The 27323-nt window shown below is 46.6% G+C and overlaps 1 protein-coding gene across 5 annotated transcripts in view; it reads left to right on the forward strand.

The window, feature by feature from the left end:
• KCNQ1 (potassium voltage-gated channel subfamily Q member 1) overlaps positions 1-27323 on the forward strand; it is a 613215-nt gene that overhangs the window by 416617 nt on the left and 169275 nt on the right. For all 5 annotated transcript variants that reach the window (XM_090032512.1, XM_090032508.1, XM_090032510.1 and 2 more), the window contains 3 exons: positions 19942-20036; positions 20714-20760; positions 23659-23720. In XM_090032512.1, the coding sequence (XP_089888638.1) occupies positions 19942-20036; positions 20714-20760; positions 23659-23720 (204 nt within the window). The remainder of the gene's footprint in view (positions 1-19941; positions 20037-20713; positions 20761-23658; positions 23721-27323) is intronic.

Genomic DNA, 27323 nt, shown 5'->3' on the forward strand with positions numbered 1-27323 from the left:
AATACCGAATAAAAAAGTAGTAGGATTAGAACTGTGCTGTAGCCATAATGGCCCAGGAAATATCTGAGAAGCAAGAAGGTTTATTTGTGAATGTGCAGTTGGACCAATAAAAAAAAAAAATCACCAAATAAACCTTGCTCAGTTAAAACAATAACTTCTGGTTAACTTTATTATATAAATGGAAATAGCCATTTAAAAAGGAGCAAAGATGCAAATGTAGTAAAGGGCAATTGAAATACCAGTAGATAAGTATAATATGTAAAAGAATAAAACGTTACTAAAATTGTGTAGAAAAGATTTCTTCCTTTATTCAAAGTCAGTACAAATCATATGCACCCCTTACATACAGTGCATTTGTCTGTAGGAAAGATTCTGTAGTATCAAGTAGAAAATTAAATGGGACTGAGCTTCTTGTTTGTCTTGGGCTCTCTTTATTGATGTAAGTGAATCTCACACAATGGGAATAAATCAGCCATTTTTAGTACAAATCAATGTATTAACCGTATAATTGACTTGAAAAGCAGAGTATATGACCTAGGTATATTCTATGTAATGATTTCATGGATATAATGAAACATCTATATCCTTTTACAGTTATGACTACTTTTAAGCTCCTGAGTCCAAATGTATGTGTACTAGGCCCATGTGAAGCGGCAAGTATTCTCTTCGGATTTAGCCAATTCAGAGGACAGTGATTCAATTCGGAGGTTAGAATCACTGTCCCAATTTGATTTGGCCAAATCAAATATGTAAGATTTGACGCTGCTTCGGAGAGTTGGGCTTAGATTAAACAGGCAGCCGACACAGCAGCCTCTGGCTGGTAAGTCTGTTGGGGTTGGGAGAGAGGGGAGGGAGGGGCTGGGGCTGGGGCTGGGGCTGGGGCCGGGACAAGCTGCCCAGCTGGGGTGGGGCAGCGTGTTACTCGGGGAGGGGGAGCGGGGTGTGGGATACGGGCACAGCAGCACTCAGAGAGGGGAGCAGGGGCTGTGCCCTGCTGCCACTTGCTTAGGTGGTGTCGGGGGTGGGGAGGTTCACTCCAGAGAGAAGGGGGCAAGTGGCAGCAGGGCATAGCCCCCACTCCCAGAGCTGCCATGCCCGCATCCCATGCCCTCCCACATGAGCTGGCAAGCGGCGATAGAACAGAGTCCCTGCTCCCAATGCTGATGTGGGCACAGGAACTATGTCCTGATACAGCTTGCTCCCTTCTGCCCGGAGTGTGCCGCACCGGCATCATGCTTCCTCTCGTATGCTGGCTGGGCAAGCGGCAGCAGGGCAGAGCCCCCAGTCCCAATGCCATGTCTGCATCTGCGCTGGGAGCAGGGATTCTATGTTGACACCACTTGCCAGTCAGCATGGAAAGGCAAGTGCAGCAACACTGGGAGTGGGGGCTGTGCCCTGCTGCTGCTTGTCCCCTTCTTCCTGGAGCGAGCCATGTCTGCATCCCGCCCCTCTCCCCACCCCAGCTGGGCAAACAGCAGCAGGGCAGAGCCCCCACTCTGAGAAATGCTGCGCCTACATCCCATGCCCCCATGTCCCCCTCCCCGAGTCCTGCACCCCCCGCCCTGGCTGGGCAGCTTGTCCCAGCCCCAGCTCCAATCCCTCCCCCCCACACACCACTTCTCTCCCCTCTCCCCCAATCCCAACAGACTTACCAGCTGGAGGCAACTGTGTCAGCTGCCTGTTTAGTCTATGGCCGAATCTTTTCTGAATTGATTCAGGTGCTTTGAATCTATTTGAAGCTTTTAATTGGTCTCCTGATTCTATTCGGATTTGGAGATTCGGACACCGAATTAGGCCAAATCTCCTCTGAATCAAATCAGCTACCGAAGCTTCACACAGCCCTACTTTGTACTGGTACAAATTTAATGCACACAACAAAAAAGGAGACCAGAATTTGATATCTGAATACTAACTGTCACTTCCTGAGAGGAAAACAGTTGTTTTCTTTCTCTCCAAGTGCTTTTTCTTTTGCTTCTGTGCACATCTGTTTTCTGCACAAAGTTCTGTGTTCAAGCATTGTATTGTCCAAGATAAAAAATATTATCTACTTTGGTGAACATAATGCTTGGTGTCCTAGTGATGACATAAGTAACTAGTGTGTCTGTTCTGGGTTATAATGATGTTATCAGAAACTCTTAATGTATTTTTAGCCTTATACTTCCAAGTCTTACCACGTACCGTACTGTGTGTTACATATAATTCAGTTACCTTGCTATCAATCAGGAACTGTATATATAATATTCTGTAATCACTTCACAGGGCTCTGGCAGATGAAGTAGTTCAAAGCAACTTGTACTTCAAAGCATGCTATACACACTTGTTTTTTTACTATTGTTTGGTTACATTTTCCAGAAATTCCCCGAACATTAATTTCCCTCTTCCCTTCTCTGGTTTTGACTGCTGACAAAATTATCCATGCGCACAGCTGCTGCACACGCAGCTAATAAGGGACAACAATAAGCAGCTGTGCACATATTCAGTGTTTGTCATTTTGTCACTTCTGTGCCTTCTGAAAACTTTTTTCTTGCATATGATGCAGAAATCCATCCTCAATCATTTGAGATAATTATTGCTATCAGCAATGATCTGAAGTAGCAAAAGGATGAAATAAAATAGGCATTAAGTCATGGAAAGCTGTTGAATTGTTTTAGCTGTATGTTTTTCCAGTACCATTGGACCTGAATTGTTACATCCCTGCTTCAAATTCTATGTTTAGTCAAACTATCAAACTCTTCTGATTCCAAGTCATCTTCATTATGAATGTTTCCTCTTTAGTTGTTAGCTACTATGTCAACTTTCTACCTACTATTAGCTGTGCTGAAATAAATATAGAATAACCAGCTTTGACTAATATGCATTCCTTTGGACCTGCTCTACCTGGAAAAGGAAAATAACTTCATTTATACAGTGTAAGCTCAGAGGACTTGATCCTATTCCATCTATTCTGTGCCTATATATAGTTAGGTGTCTAAAGTTGATCCTATTCCACCCTGAGTCCTTAAAAACTAGTACTGCAAAAGTCAGGTGGACTTCATCTTCTGCTTGCTGCTTTTTGTGACTGAGGGTGAAGTTCGTCGTTATGCTTAGACCATTTTAAGGGCAATTAAAACAGGTGCATGTGACCGTCGGGCTGGGGAAGGGGGGGAGGGTGAACCCCCTTCGGAATAGCGGCTCACGGTGGACGGGTGCCGCTATTCACCCTGGGACGCCGTTGGTCCGGAGCAGATGTTGGATCAGCAGGTTCCTGCCCTGGTTCTTGCCCGCCACGACTTGCTGTTAGGTTCAGTAGGACGGCTCCTGGTTCTCCGTAGCCCGGGGTCCCCGGCGGTCACGTTGCGGGGCTCCGCCACCCCCTTTCACCCCGGCCTTACGCCCCCTCGAGTCTCCTTGTACTCGAGGCCCCAGCTCTCGCCCGGACCCTCCCGGTGGTGCTTCTCACCGGATTCCTCATCTAAGGATGCTACAGACCCCCACATCAAGGGGAAGAAATAGATTTGGGGCTCCTGAGGCAACTCTCGGAGACCATAAAAGCTAAAGAGGCAGCGGTCATGGGGGACCTAAACTACCCGGACATCTGTTGGGAGACACAGACAGCAAAGTCCCACCGCTCACGCAGGTTTCTAACCTGTGTACAGGACCTCCACCTGACGCAGGAGGTACATGGTCCCACTAGGGGGAATGCCTTACTGGATCTGGTATTGGCAACGGGGGATGACATAGTAGGGGACCTACAGATCGGTAGCCATCTGGGGGACAGTGATCACCTAAAAATACAATTCAACATAAGGCGTCGAGTGGGTAAGGTAACTAGTAGGGTGAACGTGCTGGACTTTAGGAAAGCTGATTTCAGTGAACTCAGGCGATTAGTGAAGGACGCACTACAGAGTAGTAGTTTTGAAATGATGGGAGCCCAAGAAGGGTGGCTGTGCCTTAAGGAAACTATCCTTCGAGCACAAAGCGAGACGATCCCCGTAAGAGGTAAAAGAGGGAAAGGGGCCAGGAAGCTTCCCTGGCTGACCAGAGAAATCCAGGGCAGACTAAGGGCCAAAAGGGGAGCGCATAAAAAGTGGAAACAGGGAGAGATCACCAAAGAGGAATATACCTCTTCTGGTCGTGCTTGTAGGGAGGCAGTTAGACAGGCCAAAGCTACCATGGAGCTGAGGATGGCAACCCAAGTAAAAGACAATAAGAAATTGTTTTTTAGATATATAGGGAGTAAAAGGAAGGCCCAGGGAGGAATAGGATCTCTGCTAAATGGGCAGAAACAATTGGTGACAGACAGAGGGGACAAGGCTGAACTCCTCAACGAGTTCTTCGCCTCAGTGTTCCTAAGCGAGAGGCATGACAAGTCTCTCACTGGGAGTGTAGGGAGGCAGCAGCAAGGCACCAGACTTCCATGCGTGGACCCTGAGGTGGTGCAGGGTCACTTGGAGGAACTGGATGCCTTTAAGTCGGCAGGCCCGGATGAGCTCCATCCGAGGGTACTGAAGGCACTGGCCGACATCATTGCAGAGCCACTGGCGGGAATATTTGAACGCTCGTGGCGCATGGGTCAAGTCCCGGAGGACTGGAAAAGGGCCAATGTGGTTCCCATTTTCAAGAAGGGGAGGAAGGAGGACCCGGGCAACTATAGGCCAGTTAGTCTCACCTCCATCCTTGGCAAAGTCTTTGAAAAAATTATCAAGGCTCACATTTGTGAGACCCCGGCAGGGCAAGTTATGCTGAGGGGAAACCAGCATGGGTTTGTGGCAGGCAGATCGTGCCTGACCAATCTAGTCTCTTTTTATGACCAGGTTACAAAACGCCTCGACGCAGGAGGAGGGGTGGATGTCGTATACTTGGACTTCAGGAAGGCCTTTGATACGGTATCCCACCCCATACTGGTGAACAAGTTAAGGGGCTGTGACTTGGATGACTGCACAGTCCGGTGGGTGGAGAATTGGCTGGAGGGTCGCACCCAGAGAGTCGTGGTGGATGGGTCGGTTTCGACCTGGAAGGGTGTGGGCAGTGGGGTCCCGCAGGGCTCGGTCCTTGGACCGATACTCTTTAATGTCTTCATCAGCGACTTGGATGAGGGAGTGAAATGTACTCTGTCCAAGTTTGCAGATGACACTAAGCTATGGGGCGAAGTGGACACGCCGGAGGGCAGGGAGCAGCTGCAAGCAGACCTGGACGGGTTAGACAAGTGGGCAGAAAACAACAGAATGCAGTTCAACAAGGAGAAATGCAAAGTGCTGCATCTAGGGAGGAAAAATGTCCAGCACACCTACAGCCTAGGAAATGACCTGCTGGGTGGCACGGAAGTGGAAAGGGATCGTGGACTCCAAGATGAACATGAGTCGGCAGTGTGACGAAACCATCAGAAAAGCCAATGGCACTTTATCGTGCATCAGCAGATGCATGACAAATAGGTCCAAGGAGGTGATACTTCCCCTCTATCGGGCGCTGGTCAGACCGCAGCTGGAGTACTGCGTGCAATTCTGGGCGCCGCACTTCAAGAAGGATGCGGATAACCTGGAGAGGGTCCAGAGAAGGGCCACTCGTATGGTTAAGGGCCTGCAGGCCAAGCCCTACGAGGAGAGATTAGAGAAACTGGACCTTTTCAGCCTCCGCAAGAGAAGGTTGAGAGGCGACCTGGTGGCTGCCTATAAGTTCGTCAGGGGGGCACAGAAGGGAATTGGTGAGTATTTATTCACCAAGGCGCCCCCCGGGGGTTACAAGAAATAATGGCCACAAGCTAGAAGAGAGCAGATTTAGATTGGATATTAGGAGGAACTTCTTCACAGTTCGAGTGGCCAAGGTCTGGAACGGGCTCCCAAGGGAGGTGGTGCTCTCCCCTACCCTGGGGGTCTTCAAGCGAAGGCTAGATGTGTATCTAGCTGGGGTAATGTAGGCCCAGCACTCTTTCCTGCTTATGCAGGGGGTCGGACTCGATGATCTATTGAGGTCCCTTCCGACCCTAGCATCTATGAATCTATGAAACCTAGCTGGCTAGCACCAAGCCTTCGACCTGGACCTTCCCGGGGATACTCCTCACCGGGTTCCTGGCCGCTAGTGTCCGGCACTGGTCTAGGCGCTTACTGTGCCTCATCGGTGCCCTCCCGGGGCCCCGCCCTGACCCCAGACTTGTAAGTCCCGTGAGCTGGAGGTGCACAGTCCCAGAACTCCCCGTCGCTGGAATCTTCGTCCTCCGGGCCGATCCGCCACTCCCCGCTCGGGGCCCGGGGTCCGGCTGCCACTGCTGTCCTTCCCTCCGCCTGGGCGGGCAGCCACTCCTCGCCGGGGTCCGCACTCCCACCCGGTGCGGAGTTGTCTGCCGGCTCCCCTCCTGGAGCCTTCGCCTCCACCTCTGCAGCAGTGAGTCCCCTCTGTGGACTCCTGCCCCGTTCTTTCCGGCCGGCCATTTACCGGCTTCCAGTGCAAACAAGCGGCGGATGTCCCGCTCGGGCTCCGCCGCCGTCACGGGCAAGCTCCGCCCTGTCTCCCCGGGACATAACCCCCCCGCCAGTTGCCTTATGGCGATTTGGGGGGTCTCTCCGCCTCCGGTTTGATCCTCCTTTGATACCCACCCCTCGTTCTGGGCCTGCCGCCGGAGGTCGTCGGTTCGGGGCATCTGGAGAGGAAGTCAGCTGTTATATTATCCTTTCCCGGGTGGTATCTAATTTGGAATTTAAAGGGTTGGAGGGCTAGTGCCCACCGCATAATCCGAGTGTTATCGGTCCTGGTGGAGCTAAGCCATTTGAGGGGGGCGTGGTCTGTGATCAGTGTAAATTTTCTCCCCATTAAATAATATCTAAAGTATTCCACCGCCCACCGGATTGCCAGACACTCTCGTTCTATTGTCGAATACCTGGTCTCTGCGGGGAGTAGTTTCCGACTGGCATAGGCCACCGGTCGATCCACCCCAGGGTCCTGTTGCGTTAAGACAGCTCCTATAGCAACCTCGGAGGCGTCGGTCTGCAAAGTAAAAGGGTTCGCAAAATTAGGGGTATGTATCACTACTTCCTCACATAAGGCCTTCTTCAAGGCTCGAAAACTTCGTAGTCTTGGCTCAGTCCATTTGAGTTCCTTTCGGGGGGTACTTTTCAACGCTTCGAACAGTGGGGCCGCCACTTCGGAGAATCAGGGCACAAATCTCCGGTAATAATTCACTAACCCTAAAAAGGATCGTAGTTGTTTAAGTGTTTGTGGGGGTCGGAAGGCCCGAATGGCCTGCACCTTGTCTTCTAACGGCCGTATAGTCCCTTGGCCTACTCAAAACCCTAGGTATTTCGTATATTTCTGTGTCACCGCACATTTGCGGGGGTTTGCTGTCAGGCCGGCTTGTCGCAGCTCCTGAAGTATTGCCCTGAGGGCCCGCATGTGTTGGTCCCAGGAGCGTGTGAATATGACGATATCGTCAAGGTACGCCGCTGCGTATCTTGCATGCGGCGCCAGCAGCTGATTCATGAGGCATTGGAACGTGGCGGCGGCACCATGTAGGCTGAACGGCATTCTGACGAATTCGTACAGGCCCCAGGGGGTTCCAAAGGCTGTCTTCTGACGATATTCCGGTCGCACCGGTATTTGCCAGTACCCCTTCGCGAGGTCCAAGGTGGTTATAAATTTCGCGGCGCTGATACGTTCTACCAGCTCCGTTACACTAGGCATCAAGAAAGCGTCGAAGGTTGCCACCTCATTTAATCGCCAGTAGTCGACGCATAGTCGCAGACTCCCATCAGGTTTGCGTACGGGCACTAGAGCACTTCTCCACGGGCTTCTCGATGGCCTAATTACCCCCAGGGTCCTCATCTTCTTTACCTCCTCACGTACCTCCTTGGTCAGATGGTGTGGTGTTGGCCGCCAACGATCCCGTACAACGACACGAGGCGAGGTTGGGATGGAATGATACGCTGCTCTGGTCCATCCAGGTTCTTCGGAGAAGATCTTTCGGAATTCCTTTAGGAGGCTCCTCACTTCTTCCACCTGGGGCCCCAACAGTTCGATATTTACTTTGATCTCTCCTATTGGCGTCGGGATCCCTCCTTCCCCCGCCATTTCTTGCCTCCTTACGTTTCGGCGCTCTCCCTCCCCGAAGGCGGCCCAGCCCTCTGGCTGGTGCCATTCTCACAGAAGGTTGACATGATAGATTTGTCCTGTGTTCCGATGCCCTGGGCGATATACCTCGTAATTGACAGGCCCCACCCGCCGCATGATTTCAAATGGTCCTTGCCACTGGGTTAACAGTTTGCTTGTCGAGGTGGGTAATAGCACTAACACCTTTTGCCCTGGCTGGAATTCCTGTACCTTGGAGTGCGAGTCATACCTCTCTTTCTGTCATTGCTGAGCGTACCGTAGATTGTCTGCCGCCAATTCGCGGGCCCTCCGGACCCGTTGCTGGAAATCCTGTTGATATCTGGATGGGTTGATGATGGCCGTGGGCCCCTGCTCCCACTCCTCTCTAAGAATTTGTAGCAGGCCCCGGGGGCGGTGGCCTAACACTAGCTCAAAAGGGGAATACCCCAGGGACTCAGACGGGGCATCCCGCAGCACAAACAATGCTAGCGGCAGCATCAGGTCCCAACGCTGTGGGTCATTCTGAACGCACCGTCAGAGCACCTTCTTCAGGGTACCATTGAACCGTTCTACCAACCTGTTGGTTTGAAGGTGGTACACCAAGGTTCGAAGTTGTTTGATCCGCAGGGTTTGGCATACCCCGCACAAGACACTCAACATGAAATTCCGCCCTTGGTCAGTGTGGATCTCATGGGGCACTCCCACTCGGGAGATCCAGCGCACTAACTCCTCCGCAATTCGCGGTGCTGTTACCGACCGCAGCGGGACTGCATCCGGGTATCTGGTGGCGTAGTCCACGAATACCAAAATGTACTGGTGGCCACTACTACTACGGGGCAACGGGCCCACCACGTCCATAGCAACCCGTGAGAAAGGTACATCTACAATGGGCAGGGGTCTTAAAGGGGTCCGTGGAGGCCGGTCCTCCCTAGCCTTCTGGCACACCGGGCATGCGGCACACCGCCAGGCCACGTCTTCCCTCATCCGGGGCCAAAAGAACCATCGGGATATCTTCCCCAGGGTCCGGTCCCTGCCCAGGTGCCCCCCCATGGGGTTAGCATGAGCCAACTGCCATACCATCTACCGAAAACAGCCTGGCACTACCAGCTGTTCCCCCGCCTCTGCGCCAACCTCCCCTCGCCGGATGTGATATAAGAGATTATGCCTCACCTGGAACTCATTGTCTCCATCAGACTCCATCTCCGGTTGGTGTCGCTCGTCTCGAGCCCTCATCCACAACTCCCATAGTTCTGGGTCCTCTTCTTGTCCTTGCCGGAACTGCGATCCACTAGCGACGTCCTGCCAGTCCACGAGGGGCTCCTCTGCCTCGGCCTCGCCGAACCACTCATCCCCAACCCACTGAGCCCTCCGGGCTGTTTCTAGGTCCCGAACCCTTTCTAACACATCGTAAAGAGGGGCCAAACCCCTACCCAACAACATATCACATGCCAGCTTAGGGGCGACCCCGACCAATATCTCATCTCGAAATTCCATAAAGTGCACCCGCACCCGTGCTCGATGAAGGGCCTGGGTCTCCCCATGCAGGCACGCCACCCTTATGGGCTCCCCTTGCCACTGCTGCCCGGGCAGGAGGAGCTCCGCCCTAATCAAAGATTGGGCGCACCCCGAGTCCAAGACGGCCGAGAGCGGGCGGCCCTACACTCGGGCTCTCACCGTGGGACGCTCCCACCGGGGTTCGCCCTTCCCTGCCCCAAAGCTACAATCCATCGGCTCCCCCTGGACTTGGTCTCGGAGGTTTTCTCCCAACCTATGAGGGCATCCCTGGGACCGCCACCTATCTGCGCCCCGCCCTGGGCATTCTCGGGTGAAGTGCCCCATCTTTCCACAATGGAAGCACACCACATCCCGGTTTGGGGTTTTGGGACCTGGTTTACGTCGCTCCATTTCCTTCCCCGCCGCAGGCCCTGGCCCTCGCCTCTTGCGCGGGTAGTGCCATTCGGCCGCCATAAAGGATTCCACCAGCTTTACGGCGGTCTCGCAGGACTCAGGGGAGTGCTGGCGGACCCACCTCTGTATCCGCTCCTCCAGATCATTTATAAATTGTTCCATTACAATCTTATCCACCAGCGTGGCCATTGTGCACGTGGGTAAGCTGACCCACTTACCGAACAGATCCCTAAGGCGTTGTAATAATACCCGGGGTCGCCTCTCCTCAGATCCCTTCTTGGCCCGAAATAGTCGCCGATAGTATTCCGGGTTGATTTCGAGGCGGTATAAAATAGCAGCTTTAACAGCCTCATAGTCACGGGCCTCTTCTCGCGATAAGGCTCTATAAGCCTCTTGGGCTTTACCTACCACTAGTGTCCCTAGCTGGCTCGCCCAGTAGGCCTTATCGAGCCCGAGTATGATGGCCTGCCGCTCGAACGCCTCTAGGAAGGCCTCCAGATTGTCTTCCGTCGTCATTCTCGGCATCTGGATGATCGGGGGACCCTGTTGCGCCATCATCCTTTGCTGGGCACCTAATAACTGGGTCACAGCCTGAAGCGTCTGGGCCATCAGATCAGTCGCCGCCATCTCGGCTGCCTGCATTTCAAAAAAATCATCCCCTAAACGGGGAAGGAGGTTCCCGGCCAACGCACCACTTGTGACCGTCGGGCTGGAGAAGTGGGGGAGGGTGAACCCCCTTCGGAATAGCGGCTCACGGTGGACAGGTGCCGCTATTCACCCTGGGATGCCGTTGTTCCGGAGCAGATGTTGGATCAGCAGGTTCCTGCCCTGGTTCTCGCCCGCCACGACTTGCTGTTAGGTTCAGTAGGACGGCTCCTGGTTCTCCGTAGCCCGGGGTCCCCGGCAGTGACGTTGCGGGGCTCCGCCGCCCCCTTTCACCCTGGCCTCACGCCCCTTTGGGTCTTCTTGTACTCGAGGCCCCAGCTCTCGCCCAGACCCTCCCGGTGGTGCTCCTCACCGGATTCCTCGTCTAAGGTGAGAAACCTAGCTGGCTAGCACCAAGACTTCGACCTGGGCCTTCCCGGGGATACTCCTCACCGGGTTCCTGGCCGCTAGTGTCCGGCACCGGTCTAGGTGCTTACTGTGCCTCGTCGGTGCCCTCCCCGGCCCCCGCCCTGACCCCGACCTGTAAGTCCCGTGAGCTGGAGGTGCACAGTCCCAGAACTCCCCGTCGCTGGAATCTTCGTCCTCCGGGCTGATCCGCCACTCCCCGCTCGGGGTCCGGGGTCCGGCTGCCACCACTGTCCTTCCGTCCGCCTGGGCGGGCGGCCACTCCTCGCCAGGGTCCGCACTCCCACCCAGTGCGGAGTTGTCTGCCGGCTCCCCTCCTGGAGCCTCCGCCTCCGCCTCCGCCTCTGCGGCAGCGAGTCTCCTCTCCGGACTCCTGCCCCGTTCTTTCCGGCCGGCCATTTTTATTGCCGGCTCCCGGCTGCTGGCACGGGCACCGGCTTCCGGTGCAAACAAGCGGCAGATGTCCCGCTTGGGCTCCGCCGCCGCCGCGGGCAAGCTCCGCCCCGTCTCCCGGGGACAGTGCACCTACATGTTAAAGCTTGTTAAATTATGCTGAGTGCCCTCTGAGTGTCTCAGAGTTATGCCACTTCAGGCAAGGGTTAACCCTGGGCTGTTCTACCTAGCTTATATTAGGATAACGTCAGTCTGCTCTATGAAGATAAAATGAGAAGTTTATACTTCTGTTGTATGTCCTTTCCATCTGCCACTCCCCCTCTGTCAGAGTAGGGATAGAGCCCAAGGGTATGTCCCCACATTCAGGGGCATGAACTTACAGTGGCGCAAGTAGCAGCAGCACAAATTTGTACTACTGCTTTGTGCCCCATCACATACCTCTGAATGTACGCTTCAGCACACAGCAATTTGTATCAGGTAGGGGAGGCTGCAGCCAGCACCAGAAGTATTACCTGATGTCTTGGTGCAGTAGGGGTACAGATCCAGGAGTAGGAAGCCTGGCCAGTAGCCAGAGCACTGCTCTGAACAGCCATCCATCCATGTATTCTGGTGCATGCTATGGAGACATGCGCCACACCACTTTTTTGTGGCCTTTTTGTTGTTGTTTTTGAGATCCTGGTAGCAAATTTGCCCATGTGCTGCAAATTTGCAAAGCAGGGAATATTTTAGCATTCTGGGTACGCAGTTTGTGACACTAGAAAGAGGTTTATGGCACCACAATCTGCATGTGACTGCATGGCTGGATGTGCCCCAGGTGTCCTGGCTCTTGCCACATCCTTGCTCACTAGCTCTCTAGTAGCAAGTCAGAACTGTGCAGGCAAGAAATGGTATTCACCCTTAACTTGTGGCTGATCACAACATGCTCTGACTTTTTGAGCATTCTACAAATATAGTATCGTCTAAGTATAATGCGTCACTTCACCCATATAACATTTTTTCAGGGACTTGAGCAGGGTAGCATAGGATCACAGTTAGGTGCCTATATCCATTTAGGTGCCTAACAGGCAGAAGTGAATCTGGTACTGTGTCTCCAACTTTGCTGTCCTTTAGGAAAGAAAAGCTTGCAATGACAAGCCAACTCCAACTTCCCACCCCTGAATGCAAGATGGGGCTCAATCTGTTAATTCCTATGAAGTTAAACTTCCCTTCTATATGTGCCTTTCTGAGCTTTCAAGCTTATTTTACCAGTCTATTGATAATGGAAGAACATAGTTATAGAATTTTCATTTTTGATACCACAAAAATTATACCACGGGTAAAATTATTAGGTGGTAGCAATTGGCACCCAGTGGATTCTAGTTAAGGGAGGCTTTTTTTTTAAGGGTTCATTTTTGTGCATGATTTTGTCCTTCTCTACTTGGCCAGATGTGCATATCAAGATAGTGATCTCTATCTACTTCAACAATTAAGGATTGCCCCACTATTTGTAATTTGCTTTGGGGAATCTGGCAGAATGGAATATAATTTGCTTAATGATGTGATGCACAAGGGAAAAAAATAAATATATGGAGAGAGAGAAATGTAAAAATGAGGTGATAAACTGTGGTAATTTTATAAGCATTCAGACTAATAATGAAAAAACTTCAGGAGATTAAGGAAAACTGTTCCATCTGTCAGTAGATGTAGAACATGAGTCTGCTGAATGTATCTATACCTTGGAGAAAGCGAAAGGTACTAAAAGCTAAAATTATACCCCTGCACAATAGGCCATAAAAGATGTATACAGCCCTAAAGTCCTATCTATAGTCTCACAGTAACTGGAATATATATGGTGCATAGGCCTTGTATAGTCCCTTTCAATATAATGAACTGAACCTTAAGAGAGAAACTCTTTAAAAGTACTGTGTAGAGAAAATTGCACCAAGATGACACTTTAGTGTGGAGCCTGTATTCAGAAAAAGCCACTGTATTTCCAACCTCCATTATTTAAAAGCTTAAGCTGTATAAGCAAATTCTTTCCTTCAAAAAGCTATTCTGGCAGTGCTAAACAAAGCTGTAGAAAATGTGTGCCATTGTATTCTAATAGCATGTTTTTATTCAGTGACTGAAAACAAGCTAAATCAATCTTCCTTCAAATTAGGGTGAGTAGTAATTAGGGCACCATCTCTCTAGGGTGCCCAAAGGGCTATCAGGGTGAAAGTAGAGCAGCTAGTCTCAAATTTTACTTTGATTTACAATGGAAGTTTGTAGTATAAGAAAAAAGAAAACCTTCCAAATATTGAAATGTGTATAACTGAGACAGAAGTATCTCTTCAGTTTGCAGAGAATTGCCAATAATAATATGTAAATATGAACTGTCCTGTCCATTTGAACAGGGCTGACTCAGTGTCTAGTGCAGTTTGGGGGGAGAGTGGGGGTAGCAACTGAGGCTGTGGCTAAGGCCCTGACCTTGGGTAGGGACAGGAGTTTGGGCCACAGTAGTCACCTGCCCCCCATTCCCATCAAGTTGTACTTGATTCTCAGATGAGAGGCCTTTTCCCCACGTTAAATGGGGGGAACTGTTGTTTTAGAATTGACTGAATATGGTGCGGAAAGGGAATCCCCCCAGTCACTGAGCCCAAATTTTTTCTTGTGGCAGGCAAACATATTTATATATTTTATTTCAAAATGTATTACAGGTTTTTTTGTTTGTATGTGAGCGGGGAGGGGGCATTGCCCACACTCTTGGACTGACGGCTTTTTTAAAGGAGCAGGTTTTACGAACCTATGGAAAACTAGTATGACAGTTGAGGAATTTGTGGAAAGGTTATGAATTCTCTTTCTAAAAAGCAGTGGAGTTCAAATGCCCTATGCAAAGTGTGTGCAAGAGAGGGAATATGCTTGCAACATCCCTCTAAGAAATTAAATGGTAATCCCCATCCACACAGCTAAAACTTTGTGTAAGGCTGTTTCAAGACACTGAGAAATCTTGAAGCAAATGCTACTCTAGCCTACTAAGACCTTATAAAGAGTAGATTGGCCTAGTGGATTGGGAGGGACCTAAAACATAATCCAGGTGAGTATCCAGGCAAAGATTCTTGACCTTTGCTATAGCTACAGAGGGGATTCATGGCTCAAGAGGGGATTGGTTTCATTGCCCTGAAAAGGGAACATAGGCACCTATATACGTGCGTTGAGGCTGCTCTGACTGTAATTACAGCACATTGGAGCAGACCCAATTAATCACTTGGTTACTGCGCTCCGATGGACTCCACATGCATCAGTGTCCTCAGGGTGCTGACACTGGAAGGCAGTAGTGTGTATAGTGGGGAGGGGAGAGGGTGCTTTGCATGTGGTATGGGGAAGCCATGCTGCCTGTCCTGCAGCTGGTGAGCGGGCAGTGGATGACAGGAAGGTTGCCGACACAAATGTACATGGGGGGGGTGGGGGGAGACCAGGCTGCCTGCATTGTGTGAATGTGTGCGTGCATGTGCATGGATGGGAGGAAGCACACTAGGATGTCTGCATATCAGGGGAGATTCCATGATGTGGGGCTGCTTGGGGAGCTGCTATTTAGGTTGTTCTTGGCAAATAAATCTTACCCAATGTTTGGAAAATAGTTTAATTCAAATTAACACCTTTGCAAAAAATAAACGCAACAAATGCTTCCATATCCTGGCCACGTTTAACCAGATGAAGCAGGACAATGGCTTTGGAACAATCAGAGATAATATAGTTTAATGGGACTCCATCTCTTCATACTGAAAGCAGAGTAAATATGTTGAGTGATTGGAGTTTAAGTCATTAGGCTTTTGAAATGAGTGCAGCTCTGCAGAGTTGAACAGGGGCTTGGAATCCTAGGTTAAGTCCCCGGGGAAAAGGATTTCTGGTAATAGGGCAGGTGAAATGCCCAAATAGCACAGAGTAAATGAATGTACACCATGGGTTTTGCCTCCAGATGGATATTGCTCTTCCTCCTGTCCGCCACGTACATGTGAAAAATCACAGAATCCTGTGGTAAATTCATCTATCCCTCACCTGTGCCCTCTTCACCTGCTTGCTAATCCTTTCCTCCCCCCCCCGAAATTTCTGACATTCCAGCCCCCTCAGCAGCTGCCATTTTCATAACTCAAGTTGCATGAGAAATATTCTATCCTCCTGATATAAAATAAGGCATTTGCCACCATTTCCAAATATTATGGAAGCCCAGACTCCAGGACAGAGAGGATTCAGGGCTGTCGGTGAAAGTTTTTCTGCACATAAAAATGTGATGGTTCTAACATCTGTTACCTCTGTTATCTTGGAAATATATGTGGCAGCTCTGTCCCATTGAAAAATGGGATTTTTCTGGGTTGGGGGAATGCCTAAAAAATAAAAAGATACTTATGTGCCTACAATATAAGGGCCTTGCTTCCTTTGAAATAGGTAGCCAGGAACTTCCGATGCTGATGCCTGTCTATATCTTTAGTCATTTAAATAAACCTTTGTCAATCTAGACATAGCCTATGAAGCCAAGTTCATTAGCTGAGGATTTTAAAAGTAAAGTCCCCATAAAATATTATGACGTTCTTACTGGCATCCCTGAAAGCATTTTTTCTCTAACTTGAGTAGCATTCCTGATGGAGTGGAGTAGCATACAGACTGTGTGTAAGCAGCCCTTTCTGGTGACTTGCAATCAGTTTAGATACTTAGGAGAGAGGTGGTTTTCAGGAATCCTAGCTCTGAACATATTTTTTTTCCGTTGAAAAATGTCAAAATATCAGTTTTGCAAAACTGGGTTTTTTTGCAAGAATGGTATCTGTTTAGCTGAAACACCATTCAGAAAAGGCTTCTAATATTTAGATTGGTGTCAGCAATCTATGGCTTGTGGGTGGATTCAGCCCACTAAGAGGTCCAGTACAGCCAATGAAGGTCTGACACAGTATAGGGGATCAGTGGCATGGAGGTGAGCTAACTCTGCTGCGGAGCTTCCTGCTCAGCTGTATCTCTGCTTCTCTTGCTGCAGAGGTATCAGTTATCTGTGGCAAAGGTGAATGCAAGCAGAAAGATGACTTCTAGCCTGAAGCCATGGCCAGGTCACAAGCTCTGACCCGCACTGGTAAAAGGCTACTGAGCCCGGGTCTAAATGAAATACCTGGTAAAATCTTGAGAATAAATGATCCAGAATGCTAACAATAATAAAATATTCATTGGGCCAGAAGGAGACTGACATTGTACCCCAGTAGTCAGGGACTCATCAGGCTCTGGGCGGTCCATATTCAATTTTTTGCTCCAATAAATAGTTATTTATACAAAGTGAAACAACTCCAAGAGGTTGGGCTGAGGCCCCCTTGACACATTGCAGGTATCACCCAATTAACTGGTTAACTGCAGTTACCTTGAGACCAGTTACACGTGCAAAGTACTTATCATACAATAAAAAGCTCCAACTAGCTGTAAAGTTAGACCTAAAAATATTTACTAACTTTATATCTGGTTCCTATTGAGCTTTAATTTGCACATGTAGCAGGGACAGCTGTTCAGCTGGGAGCCCTATGAGCTATGGGCTCCCATTCTCATGGGTACACCTTGCCCAGCCATGGCTTTGGGTTCCACAACTGCTGGGGACACTCAGCCCCAGCAGCTGCAGACTCTGGGTCCCAGCAGCACCCTGCAACTTCTGCAACCCAGAGTCGGATACTGTGTTCCTGCAGCATGCCTCCCAGTGACCCCCATCCCCACCTCGGGGATGCATGAAACTGCCAAAGCATGAGCATTGCCACATTGGTGATCTCCCCATCCTGGAGCTGCAGGGCTCCCCTTGCACTAGCAGTGAGGCATGATGGAATCTTATGCAGGATCCCACAATTACGCCCCTTACCATGCACATGTGGGGCCTGAAAGAAAATTTCTCCAAAATAGCCTATAAGCCAATGATCAGGACATTTACCTGGGATGTGGAAAAAATAGCAGAGCAGGACTCCTTCACATCCTAGTTGAGTGCCTACTACTGGCTTATTGTGACTTGGTTTTTCTCTGCAACTGGTTGCAGCTGCAGCTGGAATGGAAAAACTTTTGAAATTTTGAAAATTATTGCAAGACAGGAAGACCATTCCCTTAGCTCTACTATGGTTGTTCTAATACCAGGGTGGGCAATTATTTTGGGCGGAGGGCCGCTTATTGAGTTTTGGCAAGCCATTGAGGGCCCCATGACGGGGAGCCAGGGGCAGATAAATATTAATTTTCTAAATATTTAGGGGCCCCACAGGCTGGATAGAATGACCTGGTGGGCTGCATCCAGCCCAAAGGCCACATTTTGCCCACCCCTGTTCTAATAAAAGCTTCATATGCAAGAAATACAAAAATGTATTTCAAAATTATACCTTTGGTTCAAAATTATACCTTTTATTAGACCAACTAGGAAACACCAAAAAAAAATCTTTTTCTGCATGCTTCCAGGCTCAAAGGTCCTTCATCAGGCTCTGGAAAGATTAAAGGTGGTATAAAGTCCCCATAGGTAGAAAATACACTTCATTTTTGCAGAGGGAGCTGGTGATGGAAAACCTGTGCCTCTGGGTCCATGAGAGTGTTTCTGTGAGACTGTCTCTGAGTTGTTCTGAGTTGCTCTTTCTTGTGTAGATCAGGTAGGATTCCTTCCCTGGAGGTGTCCAATGGCAAGCAGGGAGGTTTAAAAATCTTTCTTCTTCTTCTGCAGTGAAGTTAATAATCCAAAATTGGCTAAAATTCAGCATCTTCCATGTTTCAGGGATGTATTTGGTAGCCGTATTGCTCAAAAAGAAATGCAAAAATCTAGAACTCTTGGTTCAGAAATGATACCTTTTATTAGACCAATTAGGAAATCACAAAAAATTTTTTAGCCGATTTTGGATTTTAAACTTCATTGCAGAACAAAAAAAGATTTTGCAGAAAAAGAATTATTTTTTGTGATTTCCTACTTGGTCTAATAAGGTGCCATTTTAAATATACTTGGATATGATGTAACTGCATGTAGGGTGAAGTAAACTTGAGTCCCCAGTAGATTCCATACAATGCATAGCACAATTTTGGTGACAGTGAGATTATTCTGTGTATAAGTAAGGCAGTAATTAATTCTGAGAGATCCAGAGTTACAGTATATGCTAACTAAATTTCTTTTTTATAGATTACTGTTTAAGAAAGTGATAACTATTTAATCCCACAGTATCCAGAATACTCCTTGGAAGCCCTGGACTGCACAGAGCCCTACCTGAGACCAGTGCCTGGGTGGTGGCTGCGTTACCCCAGGCTTCTGAGTGTTCTCCAGGAAGCAGAACAGCCGGCTATAGGCTTCCCAGGAGTATTCTGGATACTGTGGAGACAACTACATCATAGTGGAGTCACATCTGACTTCAAAACTCACCTTATCCAAGCACCTAGGCCTGCCACTGCCTTTGAGTCCAGTTGTTCTTTTAGCCCCTTCTGATCTGAACAGTGAGGGAGAGCAAACAATTTGGTAAATCATATTTATTATTTATCTTTAAAGCTGGAAAATAATCTCCCAAAAGAGCTCTTCACCTTCAAAGGTGGAAAGATATTTAAAATGGAAGGGGTAAAATGTCCCATTCATTTTAGATATGTTTAAGTCAATTTTTTCTCCCTTTGTTGTTTCAGATAGCACTGGGGTTTAATGCAGCTTTCTGTTACACTTTTAAGATGAGTTCCTCAACAGCTGATCATGATTTTATTGAAGTTGATACAAAAGCTCTTAGCAGTTACTTACTCAGCAGCTCTGTCATGCTGGCTGTGCACCAAGGCAGAAGCTTTGTTGGGAATTATTAGCTTAGCCACTGTGTATTGCTGGAATTACATCAAGAAAATTTTTATCAGACATCTTGTTTTCTGCATATACATCTCAGTTCAGGTCTATGCCTGGTTTATATAACAGTAGAACTACAGTGTTGGACTTATGTGTAGACCCAGGTTTTGAGGAGGTCTCTTGTGTAACCAATGTTGCTTGTTGGTCTAATATCAAAGTGTGGGCCTTTTTGAGGTGACTAGCACAGCATGATTAACACATTAGGCTTATTTGAATAGGCAGGCTTCTCTAACATGGTGGCTCAGTGCTGCTAGTCTGATGGGCTAGTATGAAATTCACACCCTCTATTTATTGACTTTAGAGGAGTAAGACTTGCATGTGCAAAGATAGCACTTCCCTGGCACCTGGCCTCTGAGTTTATCATTTGCCCTGAAGTTTTTTATCCTGATATTATCTAGGAGCAAGTTTCAAACACTTCTTTGGCCTAGCATCTTCTCAATAACCTGTTTGAAAATATGTAACCTCTGTTCTTTTGGAAGAGTATGAAGAGGAATGGGGAGTTGTAGAGATCTTCATGAGTAAACCCCAATAAATATGTAAGGTAGTAGGGACAGTATAAGGAACTTCAGAAGTCTAAATATCTTTTCATATACTTAATAAGTGAGAAAATCCTTACAACGTACTCTTTCTCATCCTGTTGAGGCAGATCTTTTTCTTTGTTGTGGTATTTATCAGGCTTTTCATGTTCTTTTTTTTAACAGCAAGCAAGAAAACCATATGATGTACGAGATGTTATTGAACAGTATTCTCAGGGGCATCTCAACTTGATGGTTCGAATCAAAGAGTTACAGCGAAGGTATGCTACAAAGTTTAATAGTCTTAATTTGTAAATGTCTCTGGAGAGTAGTCCATAAAAAGTAGTAAGTAGGTTGTAGTGCAAGAAGATGTAAAAGACTACAGTGGTAGGTACAGCAGGCCCATACAAAATTACAGAATATTTTTATGTAATTCACAAAAAATATCACTCTAAGACTGTAAATAAAAGGTCCATGAATCATTTAGAACCATTTATTATTTATATCTCTATATGTATTGCCAGAGCACTTGTTAGACCCAGTTGTAGACAACAACCCCATTATACAAACACTTAACAAAAAGACAATGCCCACTACAAAGATCTTATTATCAAGCTATAAAACTAGAGAGCATAGATGATAGCACAACCGGACAAGTGAAGCATTGGGGGGGAAGGGGGGGAGGACAAAAATTAACACTATGAACATTAGTAGTCACTAAAACCTATAAAATGGCTAAAACACTAACCTAGCCATATAGAGCTGATGGTTTTCAATTTCTAGAGGCAGCCTTGGTTCAAATTAATACTTAATTTGTACTGTGAAGTAGAACTACTTGAACTTTACAGTGTGCTACTTGGAGAAAGGTGCTTCATACTGACCCCAGAATGTATATCTTTAAATCTGAGGAATGCTTTTCTTCTTTTTCTGACAATAAATAATGTCTTTCAATTTCCAGGCTCGACCAATCTATAGGGAAGCCATCTCTCTTTATTTCTGTCTCAGGTAAGTTACCATGTCATAAGTTGGTATACCATATTTTCTCACATACCAAATACCTCCAAATAAAACCTGGATGTTGTTTTTGGAAGGCAGAACGTAGGGAAAAAAAGACTTTTCAAGATTCCTGGCTCTGTGTGTGACAGTGTCCGGGAAACATGGCAGCTCAGGATATGGTCTGGGTGAGGCATCAGGAATTTTCAGGTGTGGCAGAACAGCAATAAGGCTAGGCCCCAGACCCTTCCAAGGGCACTACTAAGACTACTACTTCTTTTACTGTAAATAGTTCTTTATATAGGTTCCTGTAAATTAGTAGTGCTGCTTTCATACCACAGGCCTCATTAAAATACTACAGACTGCATGCAGCAGCTCACCCCCCCTCAGCCAGCTCAGTAGCTCTTAGGCTAGCAGCTGTGAGAAGGTTGGCACTGGCCTCCATCTCTGCTGTTTGCAGAGAGAAGTGGTTGCCATCTTGATGGCCATAAGTTAACAGCATCCACTTGCTCCATTCCACACTTCTTTCTATTCCAGCAAAGAAAATCAGTTTACTTGCTTAAAATATGCATCTCAATTCTGGCGGGCTGATTTTGGGGAAAAGGGTGTGTGTGGTAAGCGAGCAAACATAGTATTCCTGAAATATAAGCAGTCTGTCAGTTACACACTTAAGAAAATACCTGCTGTATATGATTAAATGAAGAAACTTAAGAATTATTAGTCAGGTGCTCAGAAACTTTTATGTATCATATGCACTCAGAAAAATAAACCATCTATCAGTGTACTTCAGTTGACGTGTATGAAACACAGAAAGACTTGGAAGAGCTGAGCAAAGTAGCAGGATGCATTAGTGAGTGACCCAAGGAATAGAACCCAGGAGGCCTGACTCTTAATCCCCTGTCATGATCTTCAGGCTAGACCCATTGATAGGTTAGAATAAACTTTAAAACCTAGGTTTAAGAAGCATGCCAAGAGCAAAGCAGATTAGAATATGTTATTATGGAAAATATTCATAACAATACTTTCCATTCTGGGTGATAATTTTAAAAGCTATGATATGAAGTTCAGGGCCTTTGAAAATTGGCCTCTTTTATTTACATACCTACTTGTAGGCAATCTTTTTTGAAAATGTCAACTCTGATGTCTCTGCCTCAGCACTCTTTCTGTAAAATGGGGACTGTACTCACAGCAAGGCTGTGAAACTGAAATTAACCATATTCACATAGTATTTTGAAATCTTCAAACAGATGAAAATCACAACCAAAATGCCATGCATTAGTAGTATTTTATTTGGCAATGTTATTGTACTGTAGCAGGGTCCTGTAATCTCTACCACTTAGACAATGAGAAGGCAACATTAGAAGCCTGCAATTTGAAGTAGGCAGCTGAGGCCAGGGATAGCCACAGGAAAATAAGCAGCCAGGGGAAGCCAGAAGATAGAGGCTACAAGACTACAAGGTAGCTGTGTGGTAGCCAACTGCAAAACAATAAGGCAGAGCAAAGTAGAAAGGCAAACTGCAGCAGCTGAGAGCAGGCTGCTCATTATGCTCAGGGAAGATACCTGTAGTTGGTCAGGGGATGCCCTGACCAAAAGATGTGGATACCCAGAATATATAAGATCAGCTCCTGAGCCAGTGAGCAATCTGGCCCAGGCTGTGCTAGGGAAGGAGTTGCTAGTACAGGGGTCAGAGATTATGGTAACTGAGTAGGGCCAGTGCTGGGAAAGGAAGAGCCTAACAGAAGAGATGCCTGGGAGACCCTGCAGAGAGGAACTGAACAGCAATTGGTGATGGTGGGATTATTGTAGGCCGGTAAAGACTGAGGACCAGGTTGTGGTTGTAGGGATAGACGGGAGGCCACGTGACACAGTTCCTGGGGGCACTCTGGGTTTTAAGTGCTGTACTGAACAGAGGTGTTGAGTACACTGAGGCTGATTGTGCCATGGCTGTGGCTGAGCAGAGGCTGAGGCTGAGCAGGCCATAGTAAGGGCTGAGGCTGAGGGGGTTGGGGCTGAAGATGACACCCAGAAAAAGGGGGCGAGGTTATAAAGGCTGACAAACAAGGCACCCAAACAAAGGAATGAGTGGCTGAGGGGCTGGAGGTATTAACTGATGGTAATCAGCATCTGTGAGGCATGGGCATAGTTATGGGGGAGGCGAGAGGCTGTGATTAATACCTTTAAAGCAATTCAGTGCCCTGAGGCACAGAAAGGGCCAGTAGGTAAAGAAAGGGTCAAGTGGTAATTGCAGGTCTTAGAAAGGGCCAGTTGGGCATAGAATAATTGGGTGGCAGAGTAAGGGACCACGGAGCAACAGTAGAACTAAGAATTTGGCTAGGTCAAGTAGAGGCAACCAGGATCACCCCAGAATTTAGGGGCAGCCTGCCAATTCGTATACATCAAGGTGTGGCAGATGAAATAATTGGGGGAATATACCAAGGAGCTGGAGTGAGGCAGGTTTTGGATGGCCCCCAGGGATTGCAACAGCCACCCTTGGTACTAGACCTGCTACATATACATATATAAATATATTCTCTTGACTATTCATTTCATTTCTGGTTTCTCATTTCTAGAAAAAATAAAAATCAAACCTCAGCCAAGCTGGCTCTAGAGCGTTACGTGGTTCTAGATCATTTAAAAACTGCAATTAAAAACATAAAACCCAATTAGAAACAGCTAAATCTTCTACCCAGAAGTATAAAAATAAGAGAAAGTGCCTTAGATTTCAAGGCCATTAAAAGGCATGGCTTGGCCTAACGATTAGTAAGAGAAGAAAGCTGCTGTTTTGAAACAAAGCTTTCAGCCATTACACTGCATTGATGGGCCAGCTACCAGCTCTCTGTTGTATCTTAATGCTACATGCTATGGTTCTATCCCTGTATATGCGTTTGAAAACTTTTCTTGCTTCACAGAAAAAAGCAAGGATCGAGGGAATAACACAGTTGGTGCCAGGTTGAACAGAGTGGAAGACAAGGTAGGCCTTGTCTTCATTTGCTTAGCAATGAATAAAAATGATGTGCCATGCTACAGTGCTTTGTTTCATTACATTCAGGGAAAAAAATATGGCTTATAATGGAGCAATTTACCTAGCTTTCCAAAATAAGTGAAATCTCAACACCAAGCATTGCATTTCTTTTTGTCATTTTAACAGAGCAGAGGAAAATGTAAACTTTAATTAATAGCATTCTCTCTTCTATTACTCACTTGGTTTTCAATTTTTAATGGTATATGTTGCACTCGTCTCAATGCTCTATTTCCTTCCTCCGTGATAGATAAAAGGCTCTGTTTCTTTAATACGCTAGTATGTTGCAGCCCCAAGATTTCTCTTTGATCATTGCTCTGTTGTTTATATAACTCCACCTACTATTCCTTAGAGAGGGAACAAAAATCTTGCTCTATCCTGGTTTTCATTCTCTATGACGAATGGAGTTTTTCCTTTCAAGTGACACCAAACTAAGGAAGAACAGTTTTTACAATCATAAATTAACAGTGTAGTGCTTTGCAGTGCTTTATTTTACTTATTAACTGCACTGGTTGAATTAGACCAAAAGCAAGAAACTGTCATATTTAGGAATATAGACTTGCCTGTGTTTAAAGACCGAGACGGAGCTCAGAGATGCATTGATTGAATCCTTCATCAATCTCCCATGTGAAATATTGTATGAGTTTTGAAAGGGTTCTTTTATTTTAATGATCTGCTTGACTTGCCTGTACAGTTTGTTGGTGTGGTTAGGTCTTGAGGAAGAATTTCTGAAGTATCTTCAGAAAAGTTGCTCTTTACAGGGTTTCTTGCACACAGGATATACTAGGAACAAGATAAACTAATAATGAGAGAACCTGCTCTTTTTTGCATATCAAGAGTTTCATCCCAAATCATGCCGTCCAACCACCCTAATCTCTGGAGAGTTATCTGTTACTTGTTTGTTTCATACATAGTTCTCTCCTTAGTTTACCACATAAATGTTTAGTATTCAGAGGTTTTCTACTGCTGAATGCTCATAAATGGTGTTTTAAAGAATAAAACTTGTTCAAATAGTAATGATTGAATTCCAAGATGGTTTGTGAAGATCAAGGACTTTAATGTTGCAATTGTGAGGAACTGTGAAGTTGTGAAGTCATAAAAGTGGATTTTGTACATGCAGACACTACATTATGCAATGTTCATGCAGGGGATTTATAGCTATAAATGGAGGCCATTACTAAGGAAACTGGCCTGTATGTATGCATTTAGTATCCATGATGTGGATTCATAATGCTAAACTTAACAAAAAAGCATTGAGAACACTGACAAAAACAATTTGGCGAGTAGTTCTTGAACAAAAGAGAAAGTAGGTTTCTGTGTGGTGATTGTAGACATCTACAATAAATCTGGCAGAAGAGCTTTCATGTTGTGGTTGACTCGGGGAATATCTATTTTTTATACGATAACTTACTTTCTGTATATCCTCATTACCATAATCAGGGCACACAATGAATTTATACTGACTTTTGTTATTTGTCTCGTAATACCACTACAAAAACCTGTCTGTTTAATTTTGGTATATCTGGGTTAAATTTACTCTTTGTTTTAAAGTAACAGATGCTTCTTTCTTTGTAGTTCTATGAGGTCATCTGTGGTTTCAAAGCTGCATGTTATCTAACCAATACAGCTACTCCTATCTGCAAAAACGTTATCTCAGAGTAGCTCTGAAACTAAAAATAGAGAAATTTCAGTTGGACAGTGCAAACATTCTGTTGAATACAGTAGTATCTATGGCAACACATTGACTATGGTTAAATCAGATAAATTTACTGCAGGTGCAGAGGGTTTGAAAGTTACTTTTTGGTACTGTACTCTTTGAGATTGACTTCTGCCTTTTTAAAAAATAAATGCTAAATAACAGGTTCTAGATAGATTTGAAAGTGCAATCCTTACAGAACACTGTATAAAAGAAATAAAGGTCAAGAGAAAAAAATCACAAAGGTGTGTAATGGCTTTGGCTTCTAAGTCCTATTGGCTTGGAATGAAACTTAGACTTCCAAGAAGGACCCTTTCCAAGGTCCAGAGGGCTGAGGTGCCCATCTCCCATTAATTTGCTGTGAGAATTAGGCACCTCTTGCAAAGTGTGCATTTGAAAAAAATCTCTCTTTAAACTGAGGTCATTTTTGAAAATGGGATTAAGGGCAACTAAAACCTTTGGGGTGTCTTTTAATATTTTTACCTAAGAAGAGCATCTGATATTTCCTGTATAGAGTGGACAAACTAATGCTGTAATTCATCTTTTTCACTGGCAACTTAAAATGGCTTTCATAAAGTATTCTGGGTCAGATTCTTTAATACACCAGTGGTCTGATGCAGGGCTGTCATTAAGTCCTGTTTATTATGGCTCTGTGTTTCTCAGGCCAGTCCCAGGGCTATATGTTCTGGCCTCCAGCTGGTTAAATGAGCTGGCTTAACCTCAGCATAGCTGGTTCATACATCATTCCCAATCCCTGCCCTCGCCAATTTCGGGGAGAAATATATGAGTCAGCTGTGCAGGCTCTACCCCAAATGAGGATTCCCTCTGCCAAGCACATTCTCAGCTGATGAGCTGTGGCCAAGTTCCAGCCCTGTTGTGCCAGCAGGAAGGGACCAAGGCAGGGGAAAGAATTGGGCCTTCACTTCTGGCAGCTTTGGATGCTGTTAAGTATAAGTATCTGTCCTTGTTGGCAGGACAGATATCTGGTCCTCATATACTACATAACAGTAGGCAGAAACCATAACTGACCAAAATTTGTGGCAACACTCCCTGAGACTTCAACATGCTTCATTTAAAAGCTGTTTTCTTACCTTGGGATCACTTCTTTCACTGTATGATATTTCTAGAAATTACCTTCACCATTGGCAATGTTCTTGCTTGCACCTGGAATAGTAAGATGAGCAAATCTGCTTTAAAGCCACGCACATCTCACACACATCATAAGAAATGGTCCTTGAAAGGGAAGGGTATGGTATGTTTTAATTTTTTTTATCCAAAGTCAAACATAACCTTGTACTATGGAAACTATGAAAACTTCCATAGATATTGACCAGAATGAAAATTTAGTAATTTAAGGGAGAGGTATTTGTGGTTTTTTCGATTTCCCTCCCCTTTGTCCTGTCCCCCTGTTCTTCCCGCCCCCAGCCAGCCAAAACTACTTTCATTTGCCCATGGAACACACTTTTGCTTCTTCTGAACATTTTAGCATTAGTAAAGTTTCATAGTTTCATAGTAGCTAGAGTCGGAAGGGACCTAGGTAGATCATCTAGTCCGACCCCCTGCCTTAGCAGGAAAGAGCACCGGGGTCAGATGACCCCGGCAAGGTGCTCATCTAACTTCCTTTTAAAAACCCCCAGGCTAGGAGCCTGCACCACTTCCCCTGGAAGCTGGTTCCAGGCCCTAGCCGCCCTGACTGTGAAGTAGCGCCTCCTAATATCTAATCTAAACTTACCCTCCGCCAGTTTGTGACCGTTATTCCTGGTCACTCCTGGCAGCGCACGGGGGAACAGGGACTCCCCCAATACCTGCTGATCCCCCCTGACCAGTTTGTAGCAGGCCACAAGGTCCCCCCTTAACCT

The sequence above is a fragment of the Crocodylus siamensis genome, chromosome 2 (genome assembly GCF_052110815.1).
Source record: "Crocodylus siamensis isolate JL-2025a chromosome 2, ASM5211081v1, whole genome shotgun sequence".
Taxonomy (NCBI): Eukaryota; Metazoa; Chordata; order Crocodylia; family Crocodylidae; genus Crocodylus; species Crocodylus siamensis.